Here is a 16912-nt window from a genome sequence, read left to right on the forward strand (position 1 = left end):
ACCTCTGTCAGTTGATTTGCGCATGCTCTGAGTGACGGCCTGGTAATCCGTCTGGTCCCATCACTTTCCTTGGATTCACATGAAGGAAAACTGATCTGACCTCTGATGCAGTGATTGATGGGATAGGTTGGTCAAGACTTGTCGGAATAGGTGTTACCTCTCCGCTAAAATTCTGCTCAAAGCGAGCATAGAAGGCGTTGAAATGATCTGGGAGGGATATGTCATTGTCTGCTATCTTGCACTGTCTCTTTTTAGAACCTGTGATGTCATTTAGTCCTTGCCATAGTCGCCGGGTGTCTGTCTGGGTCTCTAGTTTGGATCGGTATTAGTCCTTGGCTGTCTTAATGGCTCTGCAAAGGTCAAACTGGATTCCTTATATTTGATGGGTCTCCTGATCTGAAGGCCTGGCGCCTGGCTTTTAGCAGGTTCTGTATGTCCTGATTCATCCAGGGTTTTCCTGTTGGGGAACACCTGGATTGACTTCCTCGGTGTGCAGTCCTCCACACACTTGCTGATTAAGTCTGTGACGGTGGTGCCGTACTCATCCAAGGTACCTGCAGACTTTTGAACATGGCCCAATCAGCTGATTCCAGATAGCACCGGAGTTGATCCTCTGCCTCCTCTGACCAGCACTGGACCTATATCCACGGGGGGGCCTCCTACTTGATCTTTTCCCTGTAAGCTGGGAGAAGAAACACGACATTGTAGTCCAAGTTCCCGAAATGAGGGCGGGGGATGGAGCAGTAGGCATCCTTCACAGTGGTGTAGCAATGGTCTAAAATGATCGGGTCCCTGGTGGGGCAGGTTATGTTCTGGTGATACTTGGGCAACACCTTCCTTAGATTGGCTTGATTGAAGTCGCCAGTCACAATAAACAGGGCCCCGGGGTGTTCTGTCTGCAGGGTGTTAGTGGTGGAATACAGCACATCCAGAGCTTCCTCCACCTTTGCTTGTGGCGATATGTACACAGCAGTTAGTATAGCAGCAGTAAATTCCTGTGGTAGACAAAAGGGGTGGCATTTGATGGTGTGGAATTCAAGGTTTGGGGAGCAATGGCTTCCCAGCGTTGCAACATCCTTGCACCAGAAGTTGTTGATTAAAAAGCAAACCCCTCCACCCTTTGTCTTACCCAAGTACACTGTACGGTCCATACGATGGATAGAAAAACCATCAGCTTGAAATGTGTAGTTGGGAATGGACGGGTTGAGCCAGGTTTCTGTGAAGCAGAGTGTACAGCAGTACCACAGTTCACGCTGGAAACTGAGCCGTGATCTGAGTTTGTCCATCTTGTTCTCCAGAGATGAACTGAATTGAATTGAATTGAGTTGAATTTATTCTCATGTGTACCAAGGCACAGTGAAAAGCTTTGTCTTGCGAGCAACATGGTGCAGATTACAGAGTTTAGTAGCATAGATTGTAAATAATAGGTAAACAGCAGTAAAAACAAAAACATAGGTACAGGTGAATGTTAAGAGTTTGAGAGTCCATTCCATATTCTAACAACAGTAGGGTAGAAACTGTTTCGAAATTGCATGTGTTCAGGCTTCAGATTGTACATTTGCTAGGAGTAAGCTAGAAAGGGGGGACTCTTGAAACTGTGTAGTCTCAGTCTTACTAGCAGGCCGACACGCTTACCCCGCTTCCTCGCAGGTTTCTTACATTTGAGTGGTCTGGTGGTTTGCTGGAGTGGATTGTGACTGCTTCCAATTAAGTGATCCTTCCTGGGACCCTGTGGAGCAGGTAGGTCGCAGTTTAGTGTATTTTTCAGAGGGTCTGCTTAGGACCCAGTGCAGCAGGTAATTTACTGTGTGGTTTTATTACCGGAGGGAGTTTGCTCAGGACCCAGTGGAGAGGTTCCTGGTTACAGTTGCTGCCGGTTTGCTGCTCCAGGTCCAATCACGTTTTTATGCAGAAGTGTTTGGGCTGCTCTCCAGGTTAAGTTTTGATAGATTTCATGTCAGGCAGGCATCTTATGGAGCCGGGAGCGTACTTAAGAGGGAAATCAGGAGGTTAAGAAGGGGACGTGAGATAGCTTTGGCAAATAGAGTTTAGGAGAATCCAAAGGGTTTTTACAAATACATTAAGGACAAAAAGGATAACTAAGGAGCGAATATGGCCTGTCAAAGCAGCCTTTGTGTGGAGCCACAAGAGATGGGGGAAGATACTAAACGAGTATTTTGCATCAGTGTTTACTGTGGAAAAGGACATGGAAGATATAGAATGTGGGGAAATGATTAGTGACATCTTGAAAAATATCCATATTACAGGGGAGGAAGTGCTGGATGTCTTGAAATGCATAAAGGTGGATAAATCCCAAGAACCTGATCAGGTGTACCTTTGAGCCAGTTCTGTATCCAAATGGCGAGATCCCGTGTATTCCGTGAGATCTAACCTTGCTAATTGGTCTCCCATGGGGAACCTTGTCGCATGCCTTACTGAAGTCCACATAGATCGCATCCACTGCTCTGCCCTCATCAATCCTCTTTGTTGCTTCTTCAAAAAACTCAATCAAGTTTGTGAGACATGATTTCTCACGCACAAAGCCATGTTGACTATCCCTAATCAGTCCTGGCTTTTCCAAATACATGTACATCCTGGCCCTCAGGATTCCCTCCAACAACTTGCCCACTACCGACATCAGGCTCATTGGTCCATAGTTCCCTGGTTTGTCCTTACCACCCTTCTTAAACAGTGGCACCTCGTTTGCCAACCTCCAGTCTTACAGCACCTCACCTGTGACTATTGATGATACAACTAACTCAGCAAGAGGCCCAGCAATCACTTCTCTAGCTTCCCACAGAGTTCTCGGGTACACCTGATCAGGTCCTGGGGATTTATCCACCTTTACCTGTTTCAAGACATCCAGCACTTCCTCCTCTGTAATATGGACATTTTGCAAGATGTCATCATCTATTTCCCTACAGTCTATATCTTCCATATCCTTTTCCACAGTAAATACTGATGCAAAATACTCATTTAGTATCTCCTCCATTTTCTGTAGCTACACACAATGGCCACCTTGCTGATCTTTGAGAGGCCATATTCTCTCCCTAGTTACCCTTTTGTCCATAATGTATTTGTAAAAACCCTTTGGATTCTCCTTAATTCTATTTGCCAAAGCTATCTCATGTCCCTTTTTTGCCCTCCTGATTTCCCTCTTAAGTATACTCCTACTTCCTTTATACTCTTCTAAGGATTCACTCGATCTAACCTTACATATGCTTTCTTCTTTTTCTTAACCAAACCCTCAATTTCTTTAGTCATCCAGCCTTCCTTATACCTACTAGCCTTTCCTTTCACCCTGACAGGAATATACTTTCTCTGGATTCTCGTTATCTCACTTTTGAAGGCTTCTCATTTTCCAGCTGTCCCTTTACCTGCGAACATCTGCCCCCAATCAGATACCGTCAAAATTGGCCTTTCTCCAATTTAGAACTTCAACTTTTAGATCTGGTCTATCCTTTTCCATCATTATTTTAAATCTAATAGAATTTTGGTCGCTGGCCCCAAAGTGCTCCCCCACTGACACCTCAGTCACCTGCGCTGCCTTATTTCCCAAGAGTAAGTCAACTTTCGCACCTTCTCTAGTAGGTACATCCACATACTGAATCAGAAAATTGTCTTGTACACACTTAACAAATTCCTCTCCATCTAAACCCTTAACACTATGGCAGTCCCAGTCTATGTTTGGAAAGTTAAAATCCCCTACCATAATCACCCTATTATTCTTACAGATAGCTGAAAACTCCTTACAAATTTGTTTCTCAATTTCCCTCTGACTATTAGGGGCTCTATAATACAATCCCAGTAAGATTATCATCCCTTTCTTATTTCTCAGTTCCACCCAAATAACTTCCTGGGATGTATTTCCAGAAATATCCTCCCTCAGCACAGCTGTAATGCTATCCCTTATCAAAAATGCCACTCCCTCTCCTCTCTTGCCTCCCTTTCTACCTTTCCTGTAGCATTTGTATCCTGGAACATTAAGCTGCCAGTCTCGCCCATCCCTGAGCCATGTTTCCGTGATTGCTATGATATCCCAGTCCCATGTTCCTAACCATGCCCTGAGTTCATCTGCCTTCCCTGTTAGGCCCCTTGCGTTGAAATAAATACAGTTTAATTTATTAGTCCTACCTTGTCCCTTGAGACTGTTTGACTCGCTTCTGTTCTCAACTGTACCAATCTCAGATTGATCTCTTTCCTCACTATCTCCCTGGGTCCCACCCACCCCACCTTTCTAATTTAAATCCTCCCAAGCAGCTCTCGCAAATTTCCCTGCCAGTATATTAGTCCCATTTCAATTTAGGTGCAATACGTCCTTCTTGTACAAGTCACTTCTACCCCAAAAGAGATTTCAATGATCCAAAAATGTGAATCCTTCTCCTATACACCAGCTCCTCAGCCATACATTTATCTGCTCTATCCTCCTATTCCTGCCCTCATTAGCTCGTAGCACCGGGAGTAATCCAGATATTACTACTCTCGAAGCCTTCCTTTTTAAATTTCTGCCTAACTCTCTGTAATCACCCTTCAGAATTTCAGCCTTTTCCCTTCCTATGTCGTTGGTTCCAATGTGGACAATGCTCTCTTGCTGGCTCCTCTCCCACGTGAGAACATTCTGCACCCTCTCTGAGACATCCTTGATCCTGGCACCAGTGAAGCAACACACCATTCTCTCCAACATTGTACTGTACAAGGCAGAGGTGGAACCTGTCAAAACGTTGCAGTGAAAAGTTGTGTTTGGCTGTGTGTATGTGGCTGTGTGTGTGTGCATGTATGAGTGTGTGCATGCTCGTGTGTCTGTGTGCGTGCATGTGTGTATATATCTGTGTGTGTGTATGTATGTGTGTGTGTGTGTGTCTATGTCTGTGTGTGTGTGTGTGTGTGTGTGTTTGAGTGTGTGCACGCTATTTGGAGATTTACCCCACAAAGGCAGCTGCAGCAGCAGTCCTGTTGTTGGTGTCCAGTCCGGCTGCCCCGGAGAGGGGGCGATGGCGGACGGCAGGGCCGCACGGGGTGGGGAGTGTTGGACCAGGTTGCTGGTCAGGGGGATGGCAGTGTTGGGGTCATGGGGCTGTGTTGAGGTCAGGGGGACGGTGTTGGGGTCGCGGGGGTGGTGTTGGAGTCAGGGAGCGGTGCTAGGATTGGGGAGGCGATGTTGAGGTCGGGGGTCGGTGTTGGGGTCATGGGGCTGTGTTGAGGTCGGGGGTCGGTGTTGGGGTCAGGGGGCGGTGCTAGGGTCGGGGAGGCGGTGTTGAGGTCGGGGGTCGGTGTTTGGGTCATGGGGCGGTGTTGAGGTTGGGGGTTGGTGTTGGGGTTGGAGGGGCAGTGTTGGGGTCATGGGGCTGTGTTGAGGTTGGGAGGGCAGTGTTGGGATTGGTGGGGCGGTGTTGGGGTCAGGTGGGCGGTGTTGGGACCAGGAGACGGTGTTGGGGTCGGGGGGGCGGTGCTAGGGTTGGGGGGGCGCTGTTGAGGTCGGGGGTCGGTGTTGGGGTCAGGGGGCAGTGTTGGGGTCGGGGGGCGGTGTTGGGGTCGGGGGTCGGTGTGGAGGTCAGGGGGCGGTGTTGGGGTCAAGGGGGTGGTGTTGAGGTTGGTGAGGTGGTGTTGGGGTCAGTGTTGAGATCAGGGGCGGTATTGGGGTCGGGGGGACGGTATTGGGGTTGGGGGCAGTGTTGGGGTCGGGGGGGCAGTGTTGAGGTTGGGGGATTGTTGGTGTTGGGGGGGCGGTTTTGGGGTCTGGGGGTGGTGTTGGGGTTGAGAGTGGTGGTGCTGTGGTCGTGGGTGTGGTGTTGGAGTCGGGGGTGTGTTCTTGGGGTCGAGGGGGGGGCGGTGTTGAGGTCAGTGGGACGGTGTTGGGGTCGGGACAGTGTTGGGGTCAGGGGCGGTGTTGGGGTCGGGGGGGGGGTGTTGGGGGCGGTGTTGGGGTCGGGTGGGCGGTGTTGGGGTCGGGGGGGCGGTGTTGAGGTTTGGAGTCGGTGTTGAGTTCGAGGGCGGTGTTGGGGTCGGGGAGCGGTGTTGGGGTCGGGGGGGGCAGTGTTGAAGTTGGGGGTCAGTGTTGAGTTCGGGTGCGGTGTTGGGGGTGAGGTCGTTGCTTGGGTCGGGAGGTGGTGTTGTGCAGGTTGGGCCCGGTGTTGGGGGCGGGTTCTCGTGCACTGTGTGTTGCTGTGGGGAAGCAGACTTTAAACACTCTGAGCCCCAGAGGAAAAACATTTAATCGATTAACTGAATAATTCATTATCTGAACGAAATAGTGCCCGCTCATCTCGTTTAGATAATCGAGGTTCCCCTGTATAGGAGTTGGGAGGTAATATTACGGCTGTACAGGACATTGGTTAGGCCACTGTTGGGTTATTGCGTGCAATTCTGGTCTCCTTCCTATCGGAAAGATGTTGTGAAACTTGAAAGTGTTCAGAAAAGATTTACAAGGATGTTGCCAGGGTTGGAGGATCTGAGCTACAGGGAGAGGCTGAACAGGCTGGGGCTGTTTTCCCTGGAGGGTCAGAAGCTGAGGGTGACCTTATAGAGGTTTAGAAGATCATGAGAGGCATGGACAGACAAAATCTTTTTCCTGGGTTGGGAGAGTCCAGATCTAGGGGGCATAGGTTTAGGGTGAGAGGGGAAAGACCTAAGGGGCAACTTTTGCTCACAGAGGCTGGTGTGTGTATGGAATGAGCTGCCAGAGGAAGAGGTGGAGGCTGGTACAATTGCAACATTTAAAAGGCATTTGGATGGTTATATGAATAGGAAGGGTTTGGAGGGATATGGGCCGGGTGCTGGCAGGTGGGACTAGATTGGGTTGGGATATCTGGCCGGCATGGCTGACTTGGACCGAAGGATTTGTTTCCATGCTGTACATCTCTATAACTCTATGACTCTAAAAAGATGTTCTGCTTACCATACAAATTGATTATGTGGTACAGATAGAAGATCCTTTATCCGAACATCCATAAACCGCAAAGCTTTGGAACCCCAAGGTCTTTTTGTGAAGTTTTTTTCTCATTAACAAGGTTGTTTGGCAAGCAAACAGTTAACCCAAATCGACACCCATTTGAAGCATGTCGTTCAGATGCGACGTGGTGGGGTTGCAGTGGGTGGGGTGGGGTGTGGGGGAAGATGTGTAATGGCTAAGCATCAACGGCTTGTTCTTACTTAGAAGTCTGCTCCTCCAGTAAGACTTTTAAAAATTTCACCATTAAACTGTCACTTATCCTGAAAACTGAAAAATTCTGAATTCTGAAAAACAGCTGGTCCCAAGCAGTTCGGATAAAGGATTGTCTACCTATATGTGTGTTTCAGTGCCAGTGTGATGTTAAGTACTAATTTGTCAAAGACAAGTGGATCATATTGAACTGCTGCTCAAGCAGAGTACTAGCTGTACTCCATCATCCCATACTTGCAGAATACAGAACATAATGTCAAACATTCGATGTATTCTTAGGATTGGACAGTACTTATTGAGTAATCACCAGTGCGCTAAGAATTATACTATCAACAAAAATGGCGAGGAAAATTGAACCCGACTAGCCATATAAATACAATGGTACAAGAGCAGCTCACCTCCTGACTCCTCAAAGCCTGTCCACCATCTTCAAGGCACAAGTCAGGAGTGAAAAAGTGTGGCACTGGAAAAGCACAGCAGACCAGGCAGCATCCGAGGAGCAAGAGAGTCAATGTTTTGGGCATAAACCCTTCCTGATGAAGGGCTTATGCCCAAAACATTGATTCTGCTGTTCCTCAGATTTTACTTGACCTGCTGTGCTTTTCCAGCACCACGCTTTTTGACTCTGATCTCCAGCATCTGCGGGCCTCACTTTCTCCAAGTCAGGAACATGAGGGAATGTTCTTCATTTGCTTAGATGGGTGCAGCTCCAACAACACGCAAGAAACTTGACACCATCCAGGACAAAGCAGCCACTTGGTCAGCATGCTATTCACCACATTCAAAGTAGATTCATTCCAGCAGCAATGCACAGGGCCAGCAAGGTGTACCAGTTACATGATGAACTACAGTAACTCATCGAAGCTCTTCTGACAGCATCTTCCCAAAGCTGGGAACTCCATTAGTTAGAAGAGCAAGAGCAGCAGGTGCATGAGAACATCACCCCCAGTTGCACTGTCTCCTTCATGTCACAAACGCCACCCTGACTTGGAATCATATCACCCTTCTTTGTTACCTCTGGGTGAAAGTCCTAGAACATTCTGTAGATCTGCCAACATTATGGAGAGCATTACTTCTGACCCATGGCCTTCTTAAAGGCACTAAAGGATTGATAATAAATGCTGCCTCAAGAGCAACATACGTCCATAAAAGAATTACAAAAAAGTAAACAGCTGAATGAATACCATCTGAGTAGACGTCAACTACAACAATAGTTGTAATTAGATGATATTAATTGTTGAAAATGTTACCACTTTGATTCACTTTAAAACTAGATTTGTTTATACCACATAAAGGGCAGCCTCAGTCTGGAGGAGCCTACTATAATAATTGCAAGGATCATGAAAAGCAAGTTTCTGCAATCCATCTCCAGCCTCTCTGCAGCTACTGTCCCTCACTCCTCCCAACTACCGATTTTTTTAGGGGCTGCAGTTCATCTCCCATTAAAATGCCATGGGTCAGAAGTACTGCTCTCCATAATGTCGGCAGACCTACAGAATGTTCTAGGATTTTCACCCAGAGGTAACAAAGAAGGGTGAAATGATTAGCAAATGCAACATTGCTGCTAAAATTAGCCATAACAGTAACTTTGCCAATAAGACCATAAGACATAGGAGCGGAAGTAAGGCCATTCGGCCCATCAAGTCCACTCCACCATTCAATCATGGCTGATGGGCATTTCAACTCCACTTACCCACATTCTCCCCATAGCCCTTAATTCCTTGTGACATCAAGAATTTATCAATTTCTGCCTTGAAGACATTTAGCGTCCCAGTCTCCACTGCACTCTGTGGCAATGAATTCCACAGGCCCACCACTCTCTGGCTGAAGAAATGTCTCCGCATTTCTGTTCTGAATTTACTCCCTCTAATTCTAAGGCTGTGTCCACGGGTCCTAGTCTCCTCGCCTAACGGAAACAATTTCCTAGCGTCCACCCTCTCCAAGCCATGTATTATCTTATAAGTTTATATTAGATCTCCCCTTAATCTTCTAAACTCCAATGAATACAATCCCAGGATCCTCAGCCGTTCCTCATATGTTAGACCTACCATTCCAGGGATCATCCGTGTGAATCTCCGCTGGACACGCTCCAGTGCCAGTATGTCCCTCCTGAGGTGTGGGGACCAAAACTGGACACAGTACTCCAAATGGGGCCTAACCAGAGCTTTATAAAGTCTCAGTAGCACAACGGTGCTTTTATATTTCAACCCTCTTGAGATAATTGACAACATTGCATTCACTTTCTTAATCACGGACTAAACCTGCATGTTTACCTTGAGAGAATCCTCAACTAGCACTCCCAGATCCCTCTGTACTTTGGCTTTACGAATTTTCTCACCGTTTAGAAAGTAATCCATGCTCCTATTCTTTTTTCCAAAGTGCAAGACCTCGCATTTGCTTACATTGAATTCCATCAGCCATTTCCTGACCACTCCTCCAAACTGTCTAGATCCTTCTGCAGCCTCCCCACTTCCTCAGTACTACCTGCCTGTCCACCTAACTTTTTATCATCGACAAACTTCGCTAGAATGCCCCCAGTCCCTTCATCCAGATCATTAATATATAATGTGAACAGCTGCGGCCCCAACACTGAACCCTGCGGGACACCGCTTGTCACCGGCTGCCATTCTGAAAAAGAACCTTTTATCCCAACTCTCTGCCTTCTGTCAGACAGCCAATCCTCAATCCATACCAGTAGCTCACCTCGAACACCATGGGCCCTCACCTTGCTCAGCAGCCTCCGGTGTGGCACCTTATCAATGGCCTTTTGGAAATCTAGGTAGACCACATCCACTGTGTTTCCCCGGTCTAACCTACTTGTCACCTCTTCAAAGAACTCCAACAGGTTTGTCAGGCACGACCTCCCCTTACTAAATCCATGTTGACTTGTTCTAATCCGACCCTGCTCTTCCAAGAATTTAGAAACCCCATCCTTAACGATGGATTCTAGAATTTTACCAACAACCGAGGTTAGGCTAAATGACCTATAATTTTCCATCTTTTGCCGTGATCCTTTCTTGAAGAAGGGGGTTACAACAGTGATCTTCCAATCATCTGGGACTTTCCCCGACTCCAGTGACTTTTGAAAGATCTCAACCAACGCCTCCGTTATTTCCTCAGCCACCTCTCTCAGAACTCTAGGATGTAACCCATCGGGGCCAGGAGATTTATCCATTTTAAGACCTTTTAGCTTTTCTAGCACTTTCTCTTTTGTAATGGCAACCATACTCAACTCAGCCCCCTGACTCCCTTTAATTGTTGGGATATTACTCATGTCTTCCACTGTCTTTCCATGTTGCCAAACGAGTTTCCAATTCAAGGATTGATCTATTTTAAAGTGTAATACTTTCAGTTTGTTTGTTGAGTCAATTTTGTATTTTATGTTTCTGAACAGGAAATAGCTACAATACCTGAGTCAATATCTCTGCAAACTGAGACAGTTTGCTCAGCTCCACCAAATTCAACCAAGTCATATCAAGGATCCAGCGGAAAGGTTTCTGTGGACTGGCTTTCAGGTCAAGGGCTGCACCACCTAAACAATTAGACAAAGAATTCACCTTTAATAAAATAATTCTTCAGTTTCTTAGTCAACATGCCTGCTTGAATCAAAACAATGGGCTGAATATTACAGGGGGACGGGGCGGTAGGTTTGTTGACTTGCTCACCCCACTTGGTTACAGCCAAACCTTGGCCTTAGCTTGCTTGAGCAATATCAAGCAGCACTTAACCACTGACCAGCTGAGCAATATTGAAATGACTGGGGTTTTGCAAGTAGGTCTTGGTTAGTTCACTGCAGTGTACACAATTTTTATTTTGCTGCACTTCCAGCACTGGTGTGGGTCACCAGAAACATTTTAGCTGCTTAAAAGAAATTTAAATAAATATTATAATTTATACATCCATTTTACCACATGGAACACACCAGGAGCTTCATGAATTCTCTACTTCCAATGAGAGTCTCTGGAATACGGAACCATACCTTTTATAAGGGTCTGGAATTCATTGTGCTTGATGTAACCTCGCTCAAGGTTAATTTTCAGAGGCAGCAATAAAGTGAAAAGGAACTTGTGAGTTTCATAAAGACCACGCACTGAATACTTAAAGACTTCATAGGTCAGGTAGTCAATAATATTGCTGATCCTCTTTGAAGCAACAGGTGACTTCTTAGATCTACATGAAGAAAAATCAAAAATCTTTAGTGTGGTTGTCAAACTCAGGGTGAGTTAGATTTAAATTCCATTGTATGTAGTTCTTCAACAGCAGAACAGAAAGCTGAATTTCATATTGAAATCTTCCATTTCTTTACAAAAATTGTATATATAGAGCTGTACATATATCACTGTAAGGAAACTGTTAATCCTTAATTTTGGGTTTCCAGAAATGAAAGTGATGAGAAATGTCTCTTGAGGTTAAGTGTCATGGTGGCTCTGACAGTTGGAAGGACTATTTTTCAGGGTGGGGTAGTTTTTCTCCCATGGCTCTGAGATTCTCCACATATTACATATACATAGTATATGTATACATAGTATATGTATGGGCGACTGACTGTGTGGAGTTTGCATGTTCTCCCCGTGTCTGCGTGGGTTTCCTCCGGGTGCTTCGGTTTCCTCCCACAGTCCAAAGATGTGCAGGTCAGGTGAATTGGCCATGCTAAATTGCCCGTAGTGTTAGGTATAGGGGTAAATGTAGGGGTATGGGTGGGTTGCGCTTCGGTGGGTCGGTGTGGACTTGTTGGGCCGAAGGGCCTGTTTCCACACTGTAATATAATCTAATCTAATATGTGTGAAAAACATCAAATTTTACAGATAGGAAGTTCTGAAGCCTGCAGGGCTCTAACATTTATGTCTATTTACCATTTCCATGCCCCTCATGATTTTATACACCTCTATAAGGTCACCCCTCAGCTTCCGATGCTCCAGAGAAAACAGTCCCACTCTATTCAGCCTCTCTCTATAGCTTAAATCCTCCTTGTAAACATCCTTGTAAAGCTTTTCTGAACCCATTCAAGTTTCACAACATCCTTCCTGTAGGAAGGAGACCAGAATTGCACGCACTATTCCAAAAGTGGTCTAACCAATGCTGCAACGTGACCTCCCTACTCCTATACTCAATACTCTGACCAATAAAGGAAAGCATACCAAACGCCTTCTTCACTATCTATCTACCTGCGACTCCACTTTCAAGGAGTTATGAACCTGCACTCCAAGGTCTGTTTGTTCAGCAATACTCTCCAGGATCTTACCACTAAGTGTATAAGTTCTGCTCTGATTTGCTTTTCCGAAATGTAGCACCTTGCATTTATCTAAATTAAACTCCATCTGCCACCCCATTGGCCCATCTAATCAAGGCTCGAAGGTGCAGGCTCGAAGGGCTGAATGGCCTACTCCTGCACCTATTGTCTATTGTTTATTGTCTATCCTGTTGTAATCTGAGGTAACTTTCTCCGCTGTCCACTACACCTCCAATTTTGGTATCATCTGCAAACTCACTACCTATACCTCCTATGTTCACACCCAAATCATTTATATAAATGATGAAAAGCAGCGGACCGAGCACCGATCCTTGTGGCAGTCCACTGGTCACAGGCCTCCAGTCTGAAAAGCAACCCTCCTCCATCACCCTCTGTCTTCTACATTTGAGCCAGTTCTATATCCAAATGGCTTCTGATAACAATTCAGAAAAGGTTTGCATGGGACAAGGGCATCAGCATAAAAGTTGGCCTTTTGAGGTTAGCCCTGCTTGCCTATCCTGTCAGGGTTGATGGTCTCAGTTTGTTGCTGCCTTACCTTTCTTAATACTGTAAATGTTTCCCAGCTTCAATTCAGACTGCACAGAGTGAGTCAGGCTCACTCCTGATGCTATTAGTGTTTGTATTGATTATGAAGGAGCCAAGTAACTGAAAAAGTTTGTTCTCATTGGAGTTGAGAGGAAGAAGACTACCCCAGCTGTTTCATACATCAGACATTGAGTTGGATTTGTGTTTCCCATTTTTGGTGAACAAAATTGTGCCAATATAAGTAATTTCAGTGGGCTTGGTCATTCATGATATTCATGACATCTAATGAATACAAAGTAGGTTTCTGACCATGAAGGTTAGCAAACCCAACCTGCCTGAAAAGGTTTTGAGAATTTAACAGCACAGGTTTAACTCTTCATCAGGAAAATGACTTTTATCATCTTTCCTGATTAAATTCTACTGCCCATCCTTCTAAGAACTCAGAGCAGTCTGGAAAGTTCTGCCGAATTTGATTGATTGGTTGATTTATTGTTGCATATACAGTGAAAACTATTGTTTTGTGTGCTTTACAGGCATATTGTACCATACAAAATACATCAGGGTCGCAGAACAGGGTGCAGAATAGAATCTTACAGCTGCAGAAAAGGTGCAGAGAGAGAGATCAGAATTAACATTGGGAACATCAAATACATGGAAGTCCTTCATTTCTGAAAGGGGAGGTGTTGGTGCAGCGATAATGCAATTTGATGAGTCATTCAAAGATGCAGATTAAGTCTCTGGGACAATTGCTCAAATCCTACCATGGCAGCTGGGGGAATATAAATTCAATCAATGTACTTCAAATCAGGCATGAGTAGAATTGTGACTGTGTAGGTCTGTCTTTCAGTACACTGAGAGGGCCTGTTTCCCTGTACAGTGTGTGGGCCTGGTTCCCAACATAGTTACAGAGGAACCTCAATTGTCCGAAAATCGGATTATCTGAAGGAGATCTCGAAGTCCCGATGGAAACATTACATCAAAGACGTGTTTACAACAGTGATTGCATCTTTTGTTTACAACGATTAAACAGGCACCGTCTCCAAATGACTGATCTCCCGCCCTCTCTCTCCCCACATATTCCCTGGAGTTCTACACAGGGGTGTACCCTAAACACCCCCTTCCCCAGATAATCTCTCAAGCAGTGTCCTGCACAGGGCAAAGGTGGAACTTGTCAAAAAGTTGCAGCAAAATGTTGTGTGTGTGGCTGTGGCTGTGGCTGTATGTGTGTGTGTGCGATTTGTAGACCTACCCCACAAAGGCAACTGCAGCAGCAGTCTTATTGTTGTCCAGTCCAGTCCAGATGCCCCAGAGAGGGGGCGGGTGTGTATAGGGTTGGAGAGACAGTGTTGGGAGCGGGGATGGTGTTGGACGGGCTGGGGGCGGGGGCGGCGTTGCATGAGGTTGGGGCGGGACAGTGTTTTGGGCGGGGTTGGGTTGGGGATGGGGCGGTGATGCATAGGTTTGGGTTGGGGGCAGTATTGCACAGCTTTGGGGGTGGGAGCAGTGTTGGGTGTGGGGGCAGTATTGCACAGCTTTGGGGGTGGGGGCAGTGTTGGGTGCGGGGGCAGTGTTGGATGGGGTTGGGGTTGGGGTTGGGGCAGGGGCAGTGCTGGGAGCAGGGGCAGTGTTGGGCGGGGTTGGATTTGGGGATGGAGGCGGTGTTGCACAGCTTTGGGGGCGGGGCAATGTTGGGCAGGGTTGGGGTGGGGGGCAGTGTTGCACAGCTTTGGGGCAGGGCAGTGTTGCATGGGGTTGGGGCGGGGGCAATGTTGCACGGGTTTAGGGGTGGGGTCTCGTGCGCTGTGTGCTGCTGCAATTTCCTGAACAGGGAGCAGACTTTAAAAACTCCGAGCCCCAGAGGAATAATCGATTATCCGAACGAAATAGTGCCCGCACATCACGTACGGATAATCGAGGTTCCCCTATAGTGGGTCACTTTCCTAATACACTGAGTGGGTCTGTTTCCCTGTACAGTGTGTGGGTCTGTTTCCCTGCACAGTGAGTTGGTTTGTTTCTGGGTACAGTGTGTGGGCCTGGTTCCCTGAACAGTGTGGGAGTCTGTTTCCTGTATAGTGTGTGGGCCTGGTTCCCTGAACAGTATGTGAGTCTGTTTCCCTGTACAGTGTGTGGGCCTGGTTCCCTGAAAAGTATGTGGGTCTGTTTCCCTGTACAGTGTGTGGGTCTGTTTCCCTGTACAGTGCGTGGGCCTGTTTCCCTGTACAGTGTGTGGGCCTGTTTCCCTGTACAGTGTGTGGGTCTGTTTCCTGTACAATGTGTGGGTCTGTTTCCTGGCAGAGTGTATGGGTCTATTTCCCTTAGAGTGGTGCTGGGAAAGCACAGCAGATCAAGCAGCATCCGAGGAGCAGTAAAATCGACGTTTCGGGCAAAAGCCCTTCATCAGGAAGCCTATTCAATTTTCCTGCTCCTCGGATGCTGCCTGACCTGCTGTGCTTTTCCAGCAACACTCTAATCTAAACTCTGGTTTCCAGCATCTGCAGTCCTCACTTTTGCCTGAGTCTATTTCCCTGTATAGTGTGTGAACCTGTTTCCCTGTCCAGTATGTGGGACTATTTCCTGGTACAGTGTATGGATCTGTTTTCTGATACAGAGAGTGGACGTGCTTCCTGGTTAAGTGTGTGGGTCTGATTCCTGGCAGAGTGTGTGGGTCTGTTTTTGGCTGCAGTGAAAGGGCCTTTTTCCCTGTAAAAAGTGTGTTGGTTTGTTTCCGGATACAGTGTGTGGGTCTATTTCCCTGTACAGTGTGTGGGCCTGTTTCCTGGTACAGTGTGTGGGTCTGTTTCCTGGTACAGTGTGTGGGCCTGTTTCCCTGTATAGTGTGTTGGTTTGTTTCCAGATACACTGTTTGGGTCTGTTTCCCTGTACAGTGTATGGGTATGTTTCCGGGTACAGTGTGTGGGTCTATTTCCATGCAAAGTGTGAGTGCCTGTTTCCCGATACAGCGTGTGGGCTTGTTTCCTGGAACAGTGTGTGGGCCTGTTTCCCAGTACAGTGTGTAGTCCTGTTTCCCTGAACCATGTGTTGGTCTGTTTCCTGGAACAGTGTGTGGGCTTGTTTCCTGGAACAGTGTGTGGGCCTGTTTCCCAGTACAGTGTGTAGTCCTGTTTCCCTGAACCATGTGTTGGTCTGTTTCCTGGTACAGTGTGTGAGTCTGTTTCCCAGTTTAATGTGTGGGCCTGTTTCCCTGTACAGTGTGTGCGCCTGGTTTCCTGCACAGTATGTGGGCCTGTTTCCTTGTACAGTGTGTGGGTCTGTTTCTGGGTACAGTGTGTGGGTCTGTTTCCCTGTACAGCGTATGGATCTGTTTCTCTGTGCAATGTGTGTCCTGTTTCACTGTACAGTGTGTGGGTCTGCCTCCTGGTTCATTGTGCGGACCAGTTTCCCTGTACAATATGTGGGCCTGTTTCCCTGTACAGTGTGCGGGTCTGGGTCCCTGCATAATATGTGGGCCTGTTTCCCTGTACAGTGTGTGGGCCTGTTTACCTGTATAGTATGTTGGTTTATTTCCAGATACAGTGTTTGGGTCTTTGGGTCTGTTTCCCTGTACAGTGTGTGGGCCTGGTTCCCTGCACAGTATGTGGGTCTGTTTCCCTGTACAGTGTGTGGGTCTGTTTCCGGGTACAGTGTGTGGGCCTGTTTCCCTGTATAGTGTGTTGGTTTGTTTCCAGATACAGTGTTTGGGTCTGTTTCCTGGTACAGTGTATGGGTCTATTTCCATGCACAGTATGAGTGCCTGTTTCCCAATACAGTGTGTGGGTCTGTTTCCCGATACAGTGTGTGGGCTTGTTTCCTGGAAGAGTGTGTGGACCTGTTTCCCAGTACAGTGTGTAGTCCTGTTTCCCTGTACAGTGTGTAGTCCTGTTTCCCTGAACCATGTGTTGGTCTGTTTCCTGGTACAGTGCATGAGTCTGTTTCCCAGTTCAATGTGAGGGCCTGTTTCCCTATACAGTGTGTGCGCC

At 47.0% G+C, this 16912-nt stretch overlaps 1 protein-coding gene across 1 annotated transcript in view; it reads right to left on the bottom strand.

The window, feature by feature from the left end:
* Window positions 1–16912, bottom strand: part of LOC122540179 (dynein axonemal heavy chain 8-like) — a 1258818-nt gene that overhangs the window by 85889 nt on the left and 1156017 nt on the right. The window contains exons 78-79 of the mRNA XM_087976819.1: window positions 11139–11329; window positions 10570–10691 (exon numbers count right to left, since the gene is read on the bottom strand). Coding sequence (XP_087832945.1) covers window positions 10570–10691; window positions 11139–11329 — 313 coding nt within the window. The remainder of the gene's footprint in view (window positions 1–10569; window positions 10692–11138; window positions 11330–16912) is intronic.

The sequence above is a fragment of the Chiloscyllium plagiosum genome, unplaced genomic scaffold (genome assembly GCF_037043375.1).
Source record: "Chiloscyllium plagiosum isolate Xiang-an unplaced genomic scaffold, Cpla_swu_hap1 HiC_scaffold_3, whole genome shotgun sequence".
In the NCBI taxonomy this organism is placed as follows: domain Eukaryota; kingdom Metazoa; phylum Chordata; class Chondrichthyes; order Orectolobiformes; family Hemiscylliidae; genus Chiloscyllium; species Chiloscyllium plagiosum.